The following is a 22,515-nucleotide window of genomic DNA, read 5'->3' as shown; positions in this document are numbered from 1 at the left end:
TCTGTACGGCGGTTATGTTGCAAAAGAAAACACAGTTCGTTTTTGGTTCCAACGTTTTCGTTCTGGAAATTTCGACCTGCAGAACAAGCCCCGTGGACGGCCTGAGACCCTAGTTGATAATGAAGTATTGAAGGCTATTGTGGAAGCGGATCGATCCCAAACCACGTCCGAGTTAGCTGCAGGCTGCGGTGTTAGTGATAAAACTGTTTTAATTCACTTGAAGCAAATTGGGAAGATTAAAAACCTTGAAAGGTGGGTACCTCACGAATTGACTGAAGCAAACCGGCAAACGCGCGTCGACTGCTGCGTTACATTACTGAACCGGCACAATAATGAAGGTATTTTAAACCGAATCATTACCTGTAATGAAAAATGGATTCTTTACGATAATCGGAAGCGCTCAGCGCAATGGTTGGATCCTGGCAAGCGTTTGGTGGACTAGTGCCGGTATTGTTCATTGCAGTTTTCTCAAATCTGGCCAGACTATTACGGCTGATGTCTATTGTCAGCCATTGCAAACCATGATGGAAAAGCTAGCGGCTAAACAACCTAGGCTGGTCAATCGCTCCACGCCACTGCTACTTCACGACAACGCTAGACAACACACTGCACTACAGACGGCTACCAAATTAGAAGAGCTTCAATTGGAATGTCTAAGACATCCTCCGTACTCCCCGGACCTAGCTCCAACAGATTACCATTTTTTTCGAAATTTGGACAACTTCTTGCAAGGGAAAAAATTTAACTCTGATGGGGCAGTCCAAATCGCCTTCACAGATTTTATTGATTCCCGTCCGACCGGTTTTTTTAGTAAAGGGATCAATGAACAACCTATGAGACGGCAAAAATGCATAGAAAACGATAGTTCATACTTTGATTAATGAAATATATTATATTTAAAAATATTCGACTTTTCAAAATATTCTACTTTCCTCCCATACAAAACGCCAATTTCATATGTAAGGCCCTAATATTTCACAAATTATATAAATTTTACTAAGGCTTTAATTTTAAGGAATTAATTACTCACAAAGACGAAATAAGCCAACACTAATCCATCGTAGAGCTAATGTTGGTAAGAAAAAAAATTGCAGCACAAGCAATAACTTCTTATATTCATTGTTATAGTCAAAACAGTTTACTACAGTATGTAAATCTGGTGTTATATTTTACTAATATTTACCAGTTCTATCCACTTTCAATATACTACAAAAGTTGACGATATCGTTGGTAATAGTCATGCATCTGTAATAATAATAACTAACGGGAACTTACTGACAGATATAGCAAGAATTGTCTATTTTAGTTATTTTCACAGCGTTATGTCGTATGGAATTATAATATAAATAATATCTTCATACTTCAAAAAAGAGCTGTACGTGCCATATACCAAATGAGCCCACGAGAATCTCTAAGAGAAAAAATCAAAGATATTCATATTATTATGACCATGTACGGCCAATATATTTGTAGCAATCTCCTGCACGTACATAAACATTATAATTTATACAGTAAAATAAGCGACAAACATAATTTGAACACTAGAAATAACTACAAGCTTATAGTGCCCCCTACTAGGCTCTGTAAAACAAACAATTCTACAAAACATCATAGATAATACAAAAAGTCTGATAAATTACCTTTCTTGTGGTATATTGTGTAGCTTGTCTTACTCTGTGTATATTTAACGAAAAAGTGAAAACTACCGTTGCAGACATAATATGTCTGCTTGGCACACAACGGTAGTTTTTATAGCAGACATAATATGTCTGCTTGGCACCTCGGGGGGCAAACCTTTACCTTTAATATTAATAAAATACTATTATTTATATGTCCTACATAATATTACTAACGAAACTACTACCTGAGTGAGCCGTTAACTCCAGTGCTGTAATGAGTTTTTGTACTTCTTACTTTTCTGACATCTATTCAAGTTTAAATGAAGCTTTGTTCGTCTGATTGAGTCGCTGGTTCAACCTTCAATATACGTACGGCTCGCTATGATGGCCGTTTTGACGTTTATCCACTCATGAAATTTCGTATTAATTAATAATAACATTGATGGAGCAAATTACTGTTCTTTATTGTTAATAGTGACGTGCAGTTAATCATAAAAATTTAACGAATGTATAATTTTAGGACACAAATTATTATTCATTATAAATTGACATTTCACATCACTATTATAATATGTCAAAACAGCCATCATAGCGTGCAGCTAGTATAATCAAAGGTGAGTAGCGATTAAACTTGGAGTTATGAGTTACTTTTATTTGTTATTTAAATTTATTGTTGACTATTATGTATAATTTGAATTCGTTAATGAAAATATATGCGTGAGTTTATTGAGAATTTATACTATGAAAGAGGTTTTTATTGTATTTTATTTTATCAGACAGATTTATCCCCTCCTTATGTTATTCATGTCCCAGAGAAGCAACAGCCAGGGATAACTGGCGTAGAATCGATCGTCGTTCGACGTGACCACGACTGCTCTGTCAAGAGTAATCCGACGAAGAAGAAGAATGTTATTCTCAAGAAAATCCACACTTGGACTTCTCACTCCTTTGCTTGGTACATGGTTTGTTTATATTATGACTTAAGGACAATTAAAGGTTTGAAAATTGATTAGTTGACAGTCTCAAATTTCGTTACACGAAAGCGCAATACAATAATGTGAAGCTTGATTTTACACAACCGGACTAAAAGCGAATATAGTGAAATTTACTGTTTAATCCATAATAGAGAAGGAAGATTCCCAGTAACGGGACTTTTAAGATAAACCAAAATTTTCCCAGAGGGGCTTAGATCACAAGACCCTCAACACCACCAACATACTGACGTCTTGCTCTAAAATTCAATATTTTCATATGGGTGCTAGTTTAGTTTTTAATAAGTGATATTATATCCTATTTTACATAAAAGTATTTGAATTATATTGTTTTTAATATCAAACACAGTGTAACTTCACAGTGCTCGAACTCACTTGAAAATGCCGATTGCCGATTATTATTCAAATATCGTTGACATAGATTTATAGTCTATAATCCTATCTAATGTCTGACAGATGTCATTTTGCAATCACACTCCTCCCTCATCCCTTGCTCTTTAGAAATATCTCCCGTCAAGCGTGGCTAATCAAGGTACCAAAAGGTAAAGTTTTCACATTTATTTTATTAAAATTACAATTTATAGGGTACATTTACGATAGTTCACATTATGGGCAGGCATTTCGCAGTAAAAAAATCAGTAAAGCTTAATGCACGACTTGCGTTGTCAAAAATAAATAACTTATTCGCTTGCCGTGTCATCTTTGAGGCGTTTTCTTCATTATGATGTTGATGAGTTTGACGATTATCTTCATAATCGTCACATGTAGTTATTGGCCTTAGTTTACATCACGTATACTTTGAAATCACACTAAATGAAAATGTTGAAAATGAATGGCGCCATTCAAAATCATTAGGCCATCTCTAGGAAGCTTATAAAACAGTAATTGTAATAGTTACACACTGCTTTAGTAAATAATCTGTACAATTGAATGGTATATTAATACTATCCAGCCTAAAAATCTAAATTTCAGTTGAAATTGTTATAAATGTATTTGTTTTCCAAAATGTGTAGGAACTAAGCCAAATTCTAATTATTTGAACTAAATTAGTAACTGATGATATTGGTTTGTATCACAATAATTGCATCAAAGAGTTAAAAAATATTTTTTACTATTTTGAAGATAATGTTAACACTGTCTGCACCTTGAGTAACTGATGCCTTCCTGACTTCAATATTTACCTTTGATTATTGGGCTAAATCTGTATTCAAGAAATTCTTTTATTTAGTTATATTTAAAACTAAAAATGCTCTCGACTTTAACTCTTGCATATTATTCTATCAATGTGCTTTTGAAGATTCAAATAAATACCATCTAATGACATGTGTATCATAAATGTTACAGAAAAATGAGTAGTTCAGATGAGGTATCTTGGATCTCATGGTTTTGTGGTCTCAGAGGAAACGAATTCTATTGCGAGGTATATATATATGATAATTTTACAACTGCCAAAGCATTTTGGTATTTCTAATTAAAACATCCCTTCTATAATTTTTTTCATAATTTTTAGGTGGATGAGGATTATATTAATGACAAGTTTAATTTGACGGGACTTAATGAACAAGTCCCACACTACAGACAGGCTTTAGACATGATATTGGACCTGGAACCTGGTGAGTAGAACCTTAAAGTATATTAGTGATGATATTTTATTATTAGTGAAGATCACTTTTTCTCCATTTCTGCATGTTCAGATGCCAGTTAGGAAAGGCCTCCTCCAATCTTCTCCATTCCTGCCTTTCTGTGGCTACTCTACCCAAGGTTTTTCCTGCTACATGTCTTTTATCATCATCCCATCTACTCTGTGGTCTTTTTCCATTCCGTGGGTACCACTAGTTTACTTGAAGTATTTAAAATACAGATGTATTATTATGATTCGCTGCATTGGCAACATATTATCTAAGTTGTAATGGATGTGATGAGTAGCCTATTTCGAAGTAGACCTTTTCATGGTTGATAGCTTTAATGGTAAAAAGATTTAGAATCTAGTATAATAGAATAGTAATCATAACTATACTAAGGCCAACAAGACAAAATAAAGAATTTAAACATACCAACCGTTACTGATTGTCAGAAACGAATTCTAGGTGTTTACCTTTCTTTACTCCCCATCTAAATGTCATAGTTTGAGGTTAGGTTATAATGCTTTCATCTCTGGAAAGGTGAATTACCTTGTGATTAGAGTGGTAGCATTATAATCATACTAAAGCTCTATCATAATCAAATAAAAATGTTTTGAACCCCTGAAACTTTGTTTACATTCTTTATCTTGTCTCGTTGGCCCCCAACCACCATACTAACTTGGGTAGGTTTATAAAACTTACTCAAATACAGATTAGTATTTATAGTATGTACAAGGTTACATTTTTATGGTTGCAAAACAGAACTATCAGACATTTTCCACTTTAATCATTTGTTTTTCTCTGACTTGACTCAAGCATATTTTTGGATGTTCATCAGTAGACGAACAGAATCATTACAACATACATTGAAACACTAAATGTTTCAGTGTGTTGTAACACAACACTGAAAGTTAGCCTCTTTGCACAGGTTGATGGCTTTATTATGGGTACCACAATGGCGCCTATTTCTGCTATGAAGCAGTAATGTGTAAACGTTACTGTTTCATTCTGAAGGGCGCCATAGCTAGTAAAATTACTGGGCAAATGAGAATTAACATCTTATGTCTCAAGGTGACGAGCGCAATTGTAGTGCCACTCAGAAATTTGGGTTTTTCAAGAATCCTGAGCGGCACTGCATTATAATGGGCAGGGCGTATCAATTACCATTAGCTGAATGTCTTGCTCGTCTTCTCTTATTTTCATAAAAAAAAGTGTAAAGTGTAAAACTAATTATTGTACTACAATAATGTGGGTATTATATATATTATTTATATAACACTTTAGGATTTAAATGTGTGCAACGAATTGGAAATGTGTTTTTACATTACTTTTTGTGTCAAAGATACATTTTTATTATTATTTTTGCTGACCCGATGTGTCAAGACCTTTTCAGAGAACATTTTCAGGGAGACTATCAATTTCGACACATTCTAATTCTACGCACATTAATCAAAGAAAATATTAGGTATATATGTTATTAGATGTGGTATTACATACAATATCAATAACAATATTTTTTTAATGTTTGATAATTCATGCAAAGAGTGATTTATTCTCAGTGTTTTTGTTAAAGATGATGACTTGGATGACAACCCAAACCAATCAGACCTTGTGGAGCAGGCTGCGGAAATTCTCTATGGTTTGATACATGCCAGATACATTCTCACTAGCAGGTAAATTGTTTGATTATTTACTTTTATTTATTTAAGCCTTGTTTATTTTCTGCTACATTTATAAAAACTATTTTTATTTTAGGGGAATCAGTCAAATGATGGAAAAATTTCAGTCTGGAGACTTTGGGCACTGTCCCCGTGTCTACTGTGAGAGTCAACCCATGCTTCCCATAGGTATGTATAGCTTATGGGTAGAATAAGGAACATTGAGTAAATATTTGAATATATAAATGAACCCCTATTTCTCCTGGTTACACTATAACTTGAGAACAGCTTCGATTTCATTCATCTCTTTTTAATGTTTTCAATAAATTCTTATTACATTGTACATAATTTATACACATTACACATATTCTTGCCTCCAGGTTTATCTGATGTACCTGGCGAAGCGATGGTGAAACTGTACTGTCCACGGTGCATGGATGTGTATACCCCAAAGTCGTCTCGCCACACCCACACCGACGGCTCCTACTTTGGCACTGGATTCCCTCACATGGTGTTCATGGTGCACCCAGAGTACCGACCCAGGCGTCCAACATCACAATTTGTGCCTAGGTATTCATTTTTTATTCTAATAATAGGTGATTATAATAGCAGATGGCTCTCTTGATATTTAGAAATATTATCTGCCCATACTAGTGACAATGGAGTTCTTCCAAAATGTGCCATGTCATTGTACGGCAGTCTTTCTCAAAGTGGCGTTAGAGACCTAGAGGGGGGCATTTAGGGGTCCAGAAACACTTGAATAAGGGTGTTTGTGCACTCATCTGTGATTTTACAGATCCATGAAAAAAATACGATCTGAATGTATGTTTTTGTATGACGGTCACTTTGAAGAATCACGGATACGAGTTTAAAACGTATCCGTGAAACATGAGTGAACAGGCGCTCTAATTAGTTTATATTACTGCCCTGTATGATGGTATAAAACTAGGAATACTTTTACTAGTAGTGTATAAAAAGTTGGGGGCGCTGAAAAATAGTTGATTTCAATCTCCGTTGTACGGTTACTAGATATAGCATCACATTACAAAAAATATTTATTTATTCAATCATTGAATTGCCGTTGGCAATACGCCTGTTGTACAATCTATATTATTATTTTTACATGATTAAGCTGTATTAAAAAACACACATGGAATCCTAGAGTACTTATTATTACTTTTTTAAGATATGTCAATTGTCAGACTCAGACTGGTTAGACGTGACAGTGACAACTGACATCGCCTTGAACAACTCCATATGAGAATCGTAATTACGAACATAGACGAAGTGTACTAATATAGCTGTAATATAGCTGGAATTACATTAGACTTGTTCTTGCCCTTGCACAATCAGTGAAATGTACTAGTTCGGTCTCATAGTACTATTAGTACACTACAACATTGATCAATGCAATTAAGTCCTGGTTAATATATGATTTCCCTTCATACCTCGTAAGGTTAGGACTGTCATTCGGCTTCTTCTTCTCAATCGTACACTCTTGTCAGAGTGGTCGTGGTTGCCAAGATGACGCAACATTAGTCGCCGTTGGACTCCACAGTTATGGGTCGCATTGCCTCCCTCGCGATGCTCCTCCACTTTTGACGGTTTGCAGCATTGCGGGAGCACTCCACAACAGGTGTCTGGGTCACTGCTCACCGCTCAAACGATCCTTCATTTCTGGAGATGTGACCAAAGAACTTTAGAATTCGTAGTTGCACAGTCGACGATAGCCTTTCTTTTATCTTCAGTTCTTTTAAGATGGAATTGTTGGTTCGGAAAGCCGTCCAAGGGATCTTCAGGAGTCGTCTCCAACACCACATCTCTAAGGCATCAATTTTGCGGCGGTCTTGAAGTCTAGGGGACCAGGTTTCAGCCACGTAGAGGAAGATTGGAAACACAAGACACCTCATAAGTCGAACCTTGGTGGTTTTGGTGATCCTTCTGTCCTTCCAGATCTTATTGAGCTTCTCTACCGCAGATCTGGTTATAGCACATCGCCTTCGGATTTCCAGCTCGCAACCTCCGGTATTGGAGATAGTAGAACCAAGATAGGTCATATGTCATTCATCACGTTCATTGTTATATAACTATGTGGGAGGACCGCGGAAGCTATACAAGTGCTACGCTTCGTATCTCTGATTCATTCATCTCGTTCACTGTTATACAACTATGTGGGAGGATCGCGGAAGTTATAGATGTGCTACGCTTCGTATCTCTGATTCATTCATCTCGTTCACTGTTATACAACTATGTGGGAGGATCGCGGAAGTTATAGATGTGCTACGCTTCGTATCTCTGATTCATTCATCTCGTTCACTGTTATACAACTATGTGGGAGGATCGCGGAAGTTATAGGTGTGCTACGCTTCGTATCTCTGATTCATTTATCTCGTTCACTGTTATACAACTATGTGGGAGGATCGCGGAAGTTATAGATGTGCTACGCTTCGTATCTCTGATTCATTCATCTCGTTCACTGTTATACAACTATGTGGGAGGATCGCGGATGTTATAGATGTGCTACGCTTCGTATCTCTGATTCATTCATCTCGTTCACTGTTATACAACTATGTGGGAGGATCGCGGATGTTATAGATGTGCTACGCTTCGTATCTCTGATTTATTCATCTTGTTCACTGTTGCATTAGCCGGTCTGAGCGAAGTCGGCAATGTACTACTATGTATTAGACGAACGAAGTCCTATAAGCTGGAGGAATAGTTCATTCTCATTCTATGTCTGGATGAAGCATGAAATCTTAATAGTACTTAGTACGTGAACTACGCAAGTCTAAATCAATCATTGATTGATTTAGACTTGCTTGATTTCACTTTCTTATGTCCCACCAAATTCAGATTCAGACTACTTTGAGAATTTTATCGAGAGCTTACAGACATCACTATCAAGTTTTTCCAATCTTGGTTCAATTGATAAATTTTTGCTCTTAGGAGACATTAATATACCAGGATATAGATGGTTAAATGTTAATAATACAGCAAAGGCAGTAGGAACTCATACATCTCATAATATAAGATATGCTGCGAAGATATTCTCGTGTTTTTGTATGAACTATAAACTTATTCAATGCAATAACTATGCAAATTCAAGCGTTAATATTTTGGACCTGGTGATCACTAACTTGTATGATTCTAAAGTCTCCACTTATGATGATCCTATTTTTGATTGTGATTCGTTTCATCATGCTCTTTACATTACTTTCTCACTTAGTCAACATAAAAAGCTATCATTCAATGAGTATTTCTATGATTTTAAAAGAGCAAATTTTACTGAGTTGAATAAGTATTTACAAAATTTTGCTCTTCCAGATTGTTCCTCAGTTCATTTTGACATTGATGATTATGTTGATTCATTTAATAAGGTTCTTTTGGAGTCAGTTGAAAAATATGTACCTAAGACTGTAGTTAAAGATAATAAATTCCCATCATGGTTCTCGAAGGAATTAAGAAATGCTATATTTAAGAAAAAAGAGTTACATGCTATGTATAAGAAATATCAATCTCAATATTATTTTAACTTATTTAAATTACAAAGGTCTCTGTGTACATCTCTCCATAAAAGAGATGAAAATACTTTCATTAGAGAAACTGAAAATTCGCTTCTTAGTGATGGTTTAAATTTTTATAAATATGTTAATTCGATTGATAGCTGGAGAGAGTTACCTTCGTATTTTCACTTAAATGATATTATTGCCGATAATGGTCAAGATATAGTTGATTTATTTGCCAATAAATTTGGAAGTGTTTATATGAATGTTAATCTTAGCAATACTGAATTACCATTTGATTTCAATGATTGCTACGGAAACTTAATACTCACCAGGGGTGACATTATGAAGGAAATTTGTAAGCTTAATGTAAATACAAGTCCAGGTCCAGATTCAATTCACCCACTGATGGTTAGAAAATGCTCAAGTTTTTTTGCCGATCTATTGACTAAGCTATTCAATAGCTCTCTTAAGATTGGCAAGTTCCCTACTGCCTGGAAACTTTCGTATGTTACTCCTTTATATAAAAGTGGAGATAGGTCAGATGTTAGTAATTATAGACCAATTAGTAAATTAAGTGTCATAGCAAAAATGTTCGACTCATTGGTTTATAATAAATTGGTTTCCTACTTATCCAAGTTTATCATTCCCCAACAACATGGTTTCTTGGCGGGTAGATCAACAATGTCCAACTTATGTATCTACCTTGAGTACTTAGTTTCTAAAATTAATAAGAATCTGATTGTAGATTCCATTTACACGGACTTTAAGCAGAGCTTTTGATGTAGTTAATATTCAACTCTTGATTAGAAAATTAGAGAGATATGGTATTACTGGAAGTTTGTTAAAATGGTTTGAATCATTCTTATCGAATCGCATTCAACGTGTGAAAATTAAAAACTTTTTATCAACGATTATTCATGTCATCTCAGGTGTAGCGCAAGGTACCCATCTAGGTCCATTGTTGTTTTTGGTTTTTATAAATGACATTAATGTTTGCATTAAGTATAGTGAATTCTTGTTATTTGCGGATGATATGAAAATATTTAAAGCAATCGCTAGTGACCATGACCGAATACTCTTACAACTTGATATTGATTCTTTTCAATCTTAGTGCATCCTTAATGGGCTTTCATTCAATATCAAGAAATGTTTTTGTATTTCATTCGGAAGGAAACAAGACTCTTCCAGTCACTATTCAATACATAACATTGCTTTACCGAATGTTATTACAACTAAAGACTTAGGGGTAATTTTTGACAGCAAACTTTCATTTAATGATCATATAGTCTATATAAAAATCATCACTACAAGAAGAATAAACTTTATTAAAAGATTCACCAAAAAATTTAATAATATTGCTAGTTTTATAGAGTGCTTTATTATTCATTTATATATCCAAACTTAATGTATGGTTCAGTAATTTGGAATCCTTACTTAAAATATCAGGTTAATACGCTCGAAAGGCTGAATCATGTTTACTTGAGATATGTGGCTTATCGAATTGGATCTCCTATGTCGTACTCTATTCACGATTATGGTTTTATGCACCGAGTCATGAATATACCCACTCTTTATTCGGCTCGGCTGAGATGTGATTATATTTTTACATTTAAAATTTTATCAAGTAATATTGATTGTAGTCAACTTTTAGCTTTATTAAATTTTTCTGTTCCTAGTAGAATCTTGAGAAAGAATGACACTTACTTTTCTACTCAATTGTTGAAAACAGGTGTGTATCATCACTCTCCTATTTTTAGGCTCAGCGAAGCTACTAACAACCAGATAAACTGGATTGATTTATATAATACTAGTTTACTATCTGTGGCAAGACACACTAAAACCATGTTTATTTATAATTAGAAATTAAGATGTGTTGATTAGTTAGTTAAATATTATTATTTTTTAGTTAAGTAAATATTGTATCAGTTTCATAGTTTTAATATTGTAAAAAGGGTTCGCCCGTATATAATAAATAAATAAATCATATTACTACTTGAAATGTTGTTTAAACCTTTCAAGAAAATTAATATTAGGCGGTACTTTGAAATCCACTACTATTTAAAATGATATAATTTGATGTCTAGTGATAATAATATGTCTAAGTTTCTCAAAATCATTTTATCAGTTGTTTCGCTTTAAGATGCCTAGGATATTAATTTACACATGAACCAGAGTAGCTTTAGAGTGATTTATTATTATTTTTTATTATAATTGTTAAAATCACTCAGACCACTTTAATAATAATAATAATATTTTACACACTTTTTACACAAATTATCTTGCCCCAAGTTAAGCATATTATAGCCTGTGTTATGGGTTACAAGACAATGATATATAGATAATACAATATACTTACTTAAACATACATAAATTCATATAAACATACATAGAAACATACATAAATACATTTAAACATCCATGACTCGGAAACAAACATCCATATTCATCATATAAAACCTACCGGGATTCGAACCCGGGACCTCTAGCTTAGTAGGTAGGATCGCCAACCACTCCGCTATACAGGTCGTCGTACTTTGGATCTTAAAATTTATGTACTTTGGATCTACATAAATTTTATCTCTTAGGAATAACAAAATTGCAATGTTGAAAAAAATGTTGGGGCAGTAAAGTTCTCGAATGGCGACCATGTACCGGAAGACGTCGTGTTGGTAAGCCCCCCACAAGATGGACCGACGATCTGGACCAGAGGGCCTACCATCAACTTTTAATAAGCGACGCGAATCCGATGCAGTTAACAAAATTGCGCAATTGTGTCAAATTATGAACCATTGAGCCCTTTTTTATAAGTAATAGTAATATAAATAAATATAGTTCTTTGAATTACAAATTAAATGTTTCCTTATGTGTTTTCGTAAAAATAACGAGTTATGAACGCACCTCCATTGATGTTTGATTTGACAGGACGACAGAGTACATTTTTTTAATTCGTTCTTGCGAACACACTATAGCCCGGGCCCTTACTGCCTCGTCTTAAGTATTTTCATTTTTGGTATTTATTTTCAGTATTTTGTTTTACAAAAAAGTCCAATAAAGTATTCTCATTTCATCTTTAATCAGTAAATATTTTCTTTTCTATGTTTTCACTAATTTTTAAAAGTTATTAACAACACGATTCACTTTCCTCTAAGGAAGTAGCAACTTTTTTCGAATCGGTCACTTTGACAAATAAGCTATCCAGTTTAGGTTGAAATAACACCTTATGGTACGAATGAATGAACGAACTAAATCAGTTTGCGATTCAGTTGATATCATTTTTGACATTCAATTGACATCATTGCGATTTAATCAGTTGATTTGACGTCAACCTAAATTAGATAGCTCTAATCACGTCGTGGTACGAAATAGCAAAGCAGTTAATTTTAGGTTGTCAATTGAATCTCAATAAGAGTTCATGGTAGGCCCGCAGATCGCCGGAATATTTTGGATGAGGGCAGTGCAGGACCGATCGTCATGGCGATTTTTGGGGGAGTCCTTTGTATACATATATTAACTTGTTTTCAGGTTGTACGGATTCAAGATTCACCCTCTGGCGTATCAGATACAGCTGCAAGCGGCTGCGAGCAACAAGTCTTCGTTGCGGGGGCTCCCATACAACAACGGTAAACGTTAAGCGCGCCACACCACGTCCCTCCGTCGCACACCACGGTAGACATGTAGATCCACCTTAAAAAAAACCATGGTTTAATTCTTTTTGGAATAAGTAGATCTTGCAGCAAAAAGGTCTTCATTGGTTATCTGTGGAGTACGCCTTTAATAGTCCAGTCATGTTGGAACCATTGATGTATTCATTTCTAATTGGAGTATTACTCATATTTTAACAAAACTTTATGAACAATGCGGGACTCGAACCCAAGACCTCTGGCATCTGGTTCGAGTTCCGCATCGTTCATAAAGTTATGTTTCAAAATTTTATTTGTGTATTAATCCTAGAAGTGAGGTTTATCACTTTAAAAACAACAAAATTGTTCATATTTTGATGTTTCAAAAGTCAAATATTTCATTAAATTGTACTAGCTAGAATATTTCATACCATGGCAGGCTCAAAGAATCCTATATATATCCATAAATTTAGACCATTTATACAAATAGAGAGACTGTGACAGCTGTGGAAATTTTGAAATAAATTGAGGTTGACAGTTAACCCCTATTTTGAGTACTGTACTAAAGTAAGTATAGTAATATTACTGGCTTGTTTTCATCGGTTGTCTAGCAGCAACAGGTTCTATCTAGACGTATAAATTATCCAAGCCCATAAACATACTGTTAGGAAACTTGTCGTAGAGATCTCTTGGTAGTCAATACTTGCCATATTTACAGTCACATGATTGTGGGAAAAACATTTTGGTTGCTGTATGCCTGAAGAAATGCCGTCACACAATAAATTAACAGAATAATACACATCAGTTTTGGATATCTGTTTCAATGTTTTTCTTAAAGAAACTCCAGATATAGGCATGTCAGGCACTATCTTGTATGGTGAGCTAGATTCTATATTTGTTAATCTATTGTAGCAAGTTTGTTTATCCCATTATGAGCGACACTCCATGTGAAATATACTGTCATTCACTTATAGTTTTTAATAAATCAAGTGGTGAACGTGGTATGGAATAGGATATAAGACAAGTATGGAAGTTTCATTGCGTCTTAGAATCTTCATTTATAGGCCGAGAGAGAGAGAGGAAAATATTGATGAATCTGAAAGCGACAACATTTTAATATATTCTATTTAAACAATGTTGTGATTTGTTATTCTGTGACTCGATGAAATTTCCAATCATTATGCATCAAGCAATTGATGTTATGTGTAAATTAAGTATGTAATAATTTGGTACACTCAATGCTAAGAGTCGGCTATAGATTTAATATGAAATAGACGGAGTGTGGCTATCATGTGACCAGCATAACATCCGTGTTATCATGGGAGAGCTGTTTTCATCTACAGTAAATGTTACTCTCAGACTATAATATATATAAGCACTAGATATTCATGCAATAAATTCACCATTCACACATTATACTGATTGGAAAAAAAAAAAACTTTAAAACAAGATGGCGCCCAGTGAGGGTAAGTTTTATGTACAATTTTAAAAAGATTACAAAGATTTTCCATACGTATTTAAATAATGTAACAAAATTGATATATCCGCACCTCTAAGTATACGCCCCAGCGCTCGACTACAAAATCCCATCTTCCGGATGACGCATGATCAATAAGTCTTGGCATGTTTGTTCACGTGTATATTTATTGTATCCTAGAAGTGAGGGACATCACTTAAATATAAGAAATTGTGATTAGTGTTCAGACCTTTTGCATACAGTTGGTAGTCAATCTTCCACTAAGAACCCGAGAGGTCGTGGGTTCCAGTCCCGCATTGTTCATAATCTTGTTTACAAATTTAATTTGTATAATTAATCTCACAAATGAAGGATATCACTTTAACATAACAAATTGTAATAGTCTTATTATATTGCGGGTACTGCAAATAAATTTTAAGTTAACAATTTTCTGTCCAAATGGTGTAATAGTCCGAGTAGTGAAATAATGACCGTGTTCATATGTGTGTTGGAATGGTAGAGTTGAATGAATGTACACTCTTCACTTTGATACATTTGATAACAGTTAGGGTTTATCCCAGTAATTTGAATAGCTTTGGCACCTTTCAAACCGAGCACATGTTGCGATCCTTCTATGTGATTACTATAGTCTGAGACCTAACAACGTATGGTGGTTACTAGTTTGTGTGATTTGATACTGCTGTCACATTTATAGAATTATAACACATTTTTTGTTGTCTCAAATATTATCATATAAATTTTCAACTTGATTTTAATTTGAATTCTAACTGGTTAAGAGGATAAAGATTGAACTTTGAAAAACATCAAAGGAAAAGCTAAACACATATTAAGACGTCGGCGGCCGATAAAGACTGAAGTTCCCGCACCCTTTTTCTGTTAACTTTTGTATGCCAACATCCCATTGCCTTTGTTCTAATTTGTACAGAATTTATAGGGACTTTTATTCTATACTAAGTTCAAAGTAAAATAGCAATTCCTGATAACAAAATAAGGCGACAAATCGAAGGAGGTCGTGTGGATTTCGTCGTTGAGCTATATGTACGGTGTCTCATTTTCGTTACTACTTTAGGACATATGGCATATTAGCACGCTAAAGATTACTAAAAATGACAGCAGTTTGAATGAGACAAGTGAGTTATCATAGTGAACTATTTTTGTAAGTGTAGGTTAAATGAAATAGGAAAGTATTTGTTAAACTCGCTACGATGAACGAACAGCCGAATCTGATAGTTATGAGCGATATATTGTTTTGATAATGACATCGACTCAGTTCAGTTGGTCAGACTTTTTTTTTAATGTCAATTAGGCTCTACCTGGTTTTGTTGTGTTTTGCATTTGGATACTATTTAAAAAAACATTCATTGAAATACTACGCTATTCTGTTAAGGTGCTGATAGACTTGACCATTCACTTGTAACAAGCATTCCAGCTAATGTGAAGCTAATAAAAAGTAAACTGGAGCATTCAAGCGAAATTGCATTAGAGTTTCGAGATTTATGCGGAAACTAGTAGTTTTGTCATCGATTCGCGATTAGGTTGTCACCACTTCTGTCTTTTTATATTCTTTAACATTTAGCAAATAAGTTACGTCTGACATCCTCGAGAAGAATACATTATTTACTAGAGCGTTCAGTAGAATTATCGTGAAAATTATCGTAGCGATCTTTGACTCTGTTCATTGTTCAGTTCGGCAAAATTTAAAACTGCGAATGCTCGATGTTCTGCTCCAAGTGATAGATCAAGTCTATCAGCACCTTTAGAAAGTAATTCTATTAATGCTAACCATTTCAACAATGAAAGCTGTAAATATGTACGAAATGTTTCATTGAACACATCAATATATTATGTCATTGAAAGCGAATGAATTATTATCGCACGGGTAATAAATTCTACCGTCAAAATACGCAGGATACATTTAAAGAGTCGTTAGGGCTACTAAAGCATCGGGTAAAATATTTTTAATTATCGAGGCAGTTTAGAATGTAACATGTCGATTAGTATTAAATAGCTATTTGATTATTAAGGCATTACAGTTCCAAACCATACAAAATAGTAAATTCTCGTGTTTAAGATTAAAGTAAAATAATTTGTTTCTATAGGGCGCATTAATATAAGCAGATTTTTTTTTCACTATAAGCACCGGAAATTATTGTAGTAATTACTGTAAAGAATTAGTAAAAAATTTTTTAGGAATTTTGGTTTGAGTTGATGGTCTAGTTACCAATGCTCTTAAGACTAAATAACTTGTATCTTGAAGGATTTGATATGATTGGCCAATGTAAGTTTTAAATAAAACATACCGACGAATTGAGAACCTCCTCTTTTTTTTAAGTCGGTTAAATAGTCCATATACTGTCTGCAGTACTTGTTTCAAAGCTAAAAATGTTGAACTACATAGATAAAGGAACTTAAATGTGTTCCAAAACAACGACTCACAAAGCTCTCATAACCTCAAAATTGCGTCGATATATGTTGTTTATATTAACGTAACTGTTCTAACATCTAAAATACTTGAGCATCACTTTTTGTTGTACCGTAATACTATTAATAAAATATTGTAAAGAAACAGTCTTTTCTTGCTAAACCCTGCATGCTTTTAGTCCTGTCTCCAACTCTTTTCATTCCACCTCTGTGGTTGTACCTCAGCTCTACTATTTATGCCTGTCATCGTAGAAGTAGAGCTTTTAAAATCGACATGCATCTGAAATTTTACTTTATTTCCTATAATTGTGAGAATCGTTTGAAATTTTCATTTGACGATATTAGGTGAACATAGGTATCTCGTAGTAAGGCGCTGTAAGAGAACTAATTTGACCGTTAGTTTGGAGAATACAGACAGTTTATGAAAATATTTTACATGAAACAAATCATAAATAATTATGGACGTTATAACATTTGGCTCACAGTCACAAAGTTGAGTTTTACATCGTAAAACAAGAAATTACATTTTATGAAGTCGAAGTCCTAAAATCTTTATTCACTGTAAAACTTTATAAGTTATTTAGTGCAAGTCAGGATGAAGTACAAAAGTTACAATAGCATTCAAATGAGTATAACAATATTCATTAACAAAATTTAGAACATTAATTTCAACTATCTTTATCATTCAAATAATCTTTCACATTATAATAGGCCTTTAGATGTTAATTTATTTTTTACGATACATTTAATTTTTTTAATAGGTAATATTTTAATTTCATTTGGGAGTTTATTATAAAATATAACACAATCCACTTTAAAAGATTTAGCAATTTTACGGAGCCTAGTAGATGGAATTGCGAGTTTTTATTTGTTTTGAGTATTTATATATACATAAAATTTACTACATTCAGGACAATTCTCTTAGCTTGATTTAAATGGTTTTCATTGAATCCAAAATAAACATAATCGGAGAATTCTAGACTCTAATCACAGATTAAAATAAGTTTGTTCCTATAATGGCAATAACAATATGATGAGGGTAGTTTCAAGGATTATAGTATATTCTCCGTTATAATACTAAGTCGTTTTGTTGATGCAGAGACGAAGACAACTGTCAACATAGCGAAATGAGGCGGGTGCGAGCAGGATAGAGAAGGTGGTCTACTGTGGATGTCTCACTTTAATACTAAAGTTAATATGATTTAAGAATGTTATGTATTCGAATAAAGTCTACTTTAATGTTGTGTTTATCTGATTTTTAATTTTTGTTGCTATTTTCTTCAAGAGTTAACAAACATCAAAAATCTTTGTTTTACTATGGTAAAGTAGGACAAACGAGCGTTCGGGTCACCTGGTGTTAACCCCAACCTGTGTGAACACCAGAGGAGCGTTGCCAGCCTTTTAGGAAGGTGTACGCGCTTTTTTAAAGGTACCCATGTCGTATCGTCTTGGAAACACCGCACTAGGAAGCTCAGTCCACAGCTTGGTTAGACGTGGAAGAAAGTTCCTTGAAAACCGCACTGGAGGAACGCCACACTTACAGATTATGAGGATGATATCTTATTTGTGGGGTGTCGTGCGAAGGTGTTATTTGGCAGGAATCCGGTGAAACAACTCTTCGGAACACTACCCGTGATAAATGCGATAGAAGACACGCAATGAAACGACGTCTCTGCTCAACGCCCGGTGATCAAGCCGTTTACAGAGCACTGGATTCCTGACAATTCGTGCAGCTCTGCGTTGCACGCGGTAAAATGGTTAGCTGATACTGGGGTGCACCAGATCAGAGATGACATAGAGCGCAAGAATGTAGGCCGGCTTGACGTATAGCCGAATTCTATTTATGACACCACGCTTCTTCGAAGTCAATGAAATGAAATGGCTTTGCCGCAGAATCGGCAATCGCTCGAGATTTCGATATTCAATACCAGGCGAGGCTGTAAGGGAGGTGTTGCCGAAGAGCGGTGATAGGACAAATGTTTTTTTTTGGGGTAACCGCGTAAACTTGAGTCTTGTGAGGCTTAAAGTGAACAAGTTTTATTTTACCCCATTCAGCCACCTTGAGGAAGAGGAGGAGGAGTCCAACATTAATATGCAGACGAAACAGTGTAGGACATAGCACACAGCCTTGGAGCACTCCAGCGTTCACGGGCATCGAGTTCGAGTAATAACCGATGACAACGATGTAGGTATGCTGCGCCCAATAAGGAAGCTGGAGGTGCACTTGCATAAGCTTTCGGGAAGCCGAAATGATGGAAGTTTAGAGAGAAGTGCCTTGTGCCATACACGATCAAAGGTTTCGCTATATGCAGGCTAACTGAATGGCCTTCTTCCTTGCATACATAGCGGCCGCCCATGTGTTAGGAATACCACAAGATCGCCTGCCGACCGACCTTGGCGTAAGCCGTACTGTCAGTCGTTGATCAACTGACCTCTATACCAAGAGATAGTGGTTAATTATGCTCTCCTAGGTAACCTAGGTCCTAGAGAATCATTGAGAGCAAAATTCAAAGAAATTAACATCTTGACCGTTGCTTCTCAATATATTCTTGATAATGTAATGTATGTTCATAGGCACATTAGTGAATTTGCCAGAAACTGTCATAACCATAATATTAACACCAGGAACAGACATAAACTGATGATGCCTACTACTCGGCTAAGTCGAGTAAGTAAGTCTTTTGTGGGGCGATGTATATGCTTTTACAACAAGATCCCAGAAAATGTTCAAAACAAAAGTATTACGTTATTCAAAAGAATTGTTAAAAAACGTGGTAAAGGTTACTATAACATAAATGACTTTCTTAATGATACCACAAATTGGGAATGGAGCGACCGACCTCAGGCTATTAAATAATAAGTTTAATTGTACAATGTTACTTTGTAAATGTTACTTTAATTGTTAAACATATTTTTGATGGAAAAAAAGCCCGCTGAGTTAGTTGCGCCCATTCTTCTCAGGTCTGAGGCATTCATTTTGGAATGGGTGGTTGATTATTTGACATTAAATAAATGATTTCACATCCTATATTTTTGAATAAAATAATTATTAATAATATTTGAATTTGAATATAGGCCTGTAGTTTTCCGGATCCAAACTATCTTTTTTTTTGGATACGATGGACAAGGGCTGATTTCCATGAGTCAGTCGGAATAAACACGTTACCACCGGCGTCAACTCAGTGGCACAGGGCACACATTCTAAGCACTATGGGAGAAATGCCATCCGGTCCACTCGACTTCTTTACGTCCAACGAAAACAGAGTTTCTCAAAGAGATTTCTGTCTGAACTTTACGTTAGGCATAGAGCTCTGACACCGCGATGCTTTTCGGCGGCATTTCCGTTGTTGTCAAGAGTCGAGAAGCAAAAATAGTGCACAGCAAATTGGCTTTTTTTTTGCCGTATAGGCCAGGGTGCAGGATTCCTCGTGTGCAGCGGCGGCAGGGACGGCTGGTTGAAGTTACCAAGAGCAGCTTACAATAACACCCCGAACTCTGGCGTGTTCCAGTCGGGTAACTAGAAAGCTGCTCTGGGTTAACTTTGTATGTAAGAACTTAAATTGGTTAAACAAACAATGGAATAAGGTTCTTTTTACGTAACATCACGCTATCTGGTAACGGCAGAAGAAGGAAGGTGTAATGAAGAGAGGGAGATCATTTTGCTCAGTGCTGCATTGGAGAAAAGTCAGTTACGTTGGTGGTTCGTAGAAGTTAGTGGAAATTCTGTGTCTTATCTCGGGGAAGGTTCCGAAGAGCTGTTTAACCTGATCCCCGCCGTCAAATTCCATCTTCGCACGACACGCCACAAATAAGTATCATCTGGACATGTGGCGTTCCTCCACAGTGCGGTTTTCAAGGAACTTTCTTCCACATACAACTAAGCTATGCGGTGTTTCCGAGACGATATGACATGGTACCTTCATAAAAAGCTCGTACATCTTTCTAAAAGTCCGGCAATGCTGCTGTTATTTCTCGGGTGTTGCTAGAGAATCTGAGCGGCGGTGATCACTTAACATCAGATCGTTTGTCTTCCTTTTTCATAAAAAAAAATTGTGAAGGATGGAAAAAACTGCACTGGCTTTAGTATATGGACTTGAATACGATGGTAAAAGTTAATTCGCGTCAAACTATCGAGTTATTAGCGGCATATAGTGTGAGCTTCTACAATATTAACCCACTTGCAAGAAATCGGAATGAATGAACGGATGGATTCTATATCGCAAGCAAACTTCGTAATGGATGACCCCCAGTTCAAACACCGCCCTACAGAGAAGCTTACCCATAGAAAAGTAATGGTAACTGTTTGGTGGTCACTGCACGGTGTAATTCACAATAAAATCCTAACATCCGCAAGCAATTACAGCTGATGTTTACTGTACTGTACTTCAAACAATCATGGTGAAACTTGCAGTGAAACACCCCGACACTTTAAACGATGTTCATCATAACTTTATGATAACGTAAAACTTCGCACGGGTCGAGAAACCGTTTTAACTCTACAAGTCCTAACTCTACATACTCTTTTTCTGAAATTGTCCATATTCGCCACAACAGGCCCCAACTGACTTTTCCGCGATTTGAATAATTATTAACATGGGAAAAAAATCTTCTCAAGAAGCAATGTAAACATATTAAGTATAGGTCTCCAGAGCTCTTAATTAGAGCCATAAATGAAATTCATACCGGTATAATTTTAGATAATATGTAGATGAAGATTCTTTTTTGTAATTTTATTGAGTTCTCATGACAGGCTTCGTCATCTTCGTTTAAATGTCACTACTTGTGGCGACGACATGGGACGGGTCGTTACCTTCCCTAAGATATGTGCGAGGGAAGCGATGACTGGTCCATGCGCCATGCTCGTGAACGGGCGCTGCTTTTAAGGCGGTCCTGTGTATTGGTACTTTTACTAACTAGCTGACCCGACACACGCTGTTCTGTCAATAGAAAAAATATATGTAAGTATTCAGGAAAAATGTAGTCAAAGCCAGCGGAAATATGTAATAAAAGTAAATGAGATAAAAATGAAACAAAAACTTATTTCTGAACGATTTTTTTAGTAAATAGTAATAAAATTATAAGGACGTTCAGTTATATTTGTAGTTATAGTTGTCAGTTATATATGTAATGTAATGTAATTTAATTCAGTCTGACCTTAATAACATACAGTTATGGTGTTATAATAATAATATGGTCTTAAACACAAAAAAATGTCATGTGATGAGGTTCACCAAGAAAACCATTCCTAATGTATATATTTATTACATAAATAACTCTGAGCTCGAGGAGGTGTTTGAAACAAAGGACCTCGGAATTATCGTGGATTCAAAATTAAACTTTAAGGCACACATAGATTCTATAGTTTTAAAAGGTGCACAAATGCTGGCTTTTGTAAAGCGAAACACGAAAGACTTCAGACTAATCAATACTAAAATCACTTTATATAATACTCTAGTTAAAAGTATTTTAGAATATGCTTGCATAGTCTGGAGCCCAAGCTATAGCATTCACTCGCAAAGACTGGAAACCATACAAAGGAGATTTACTAAATATTTAGCATACAGTGCTCAGGGTATATCCCACAGAAGCTCTTATAGTGA

The 22,515-nt window shown here is 35.2% G+C and overlaps 1 protein-coding gene across 6 annotated transcripts in view; it reads left to right on the top strand.

Annotated features, from left to right (window-relative positions):
- The window catches only part of LOC126964688 (casein kinase II subunit beta), a 36,268-nt gene extending 18,105 nt beyond the window's left edge, over window positions 1-18,163 (top strand). For 4 of the 6 annotated variants that reach the window (XM_050807963.1, XM_050807962.1, XM_050807964.1 and 1 more), the window contains exon 8: window positions 18,015-18,163. In XM_050807963.1, coding sequence (XP_050663920.1) covers window positions 18,015-18,046 — 32 coding nt within the window. In that variant the 3' untranslated portion in view covers window positions 18,047-18,163. Of the gene's footprint in view, window positions 1-3,068; window positions 3,154-3,955; window positions 4,032-4,121; window positions 4,225-5,806; window positions 5,907-5,988; window positions 6,081-6,271; window positions 6,462-12,919; window positions 13,064-18,014 lie in introns of those variants that run through there. The other 2 variants (XM_050807960.1, XM_050807966.1) reach the window with 2 other exon arrangements.
- The last annotated feature ends 4,352 nt before the right edge of the window (window positions 18,164-22,515 follow it).

The sequence above is a fragment of the Leptidea sinapis genome, chromosome 5, assembly GCF_905404315.1.
Source record: "Leptidea sinapis chromosome 5, ilLepSina1.1, whole genome shotgun sequence".
NCBI classification, from domain to species: domain Eukaryota; kingdom Metazoa; phylum Arthropoda; class Insecta; order Lepidoptera; family Pieridae; genus Leptidea; species Leptidea sinapis.
This window is presented reverse-complemented; position numbering and strand designations above follow the sequence as displayed.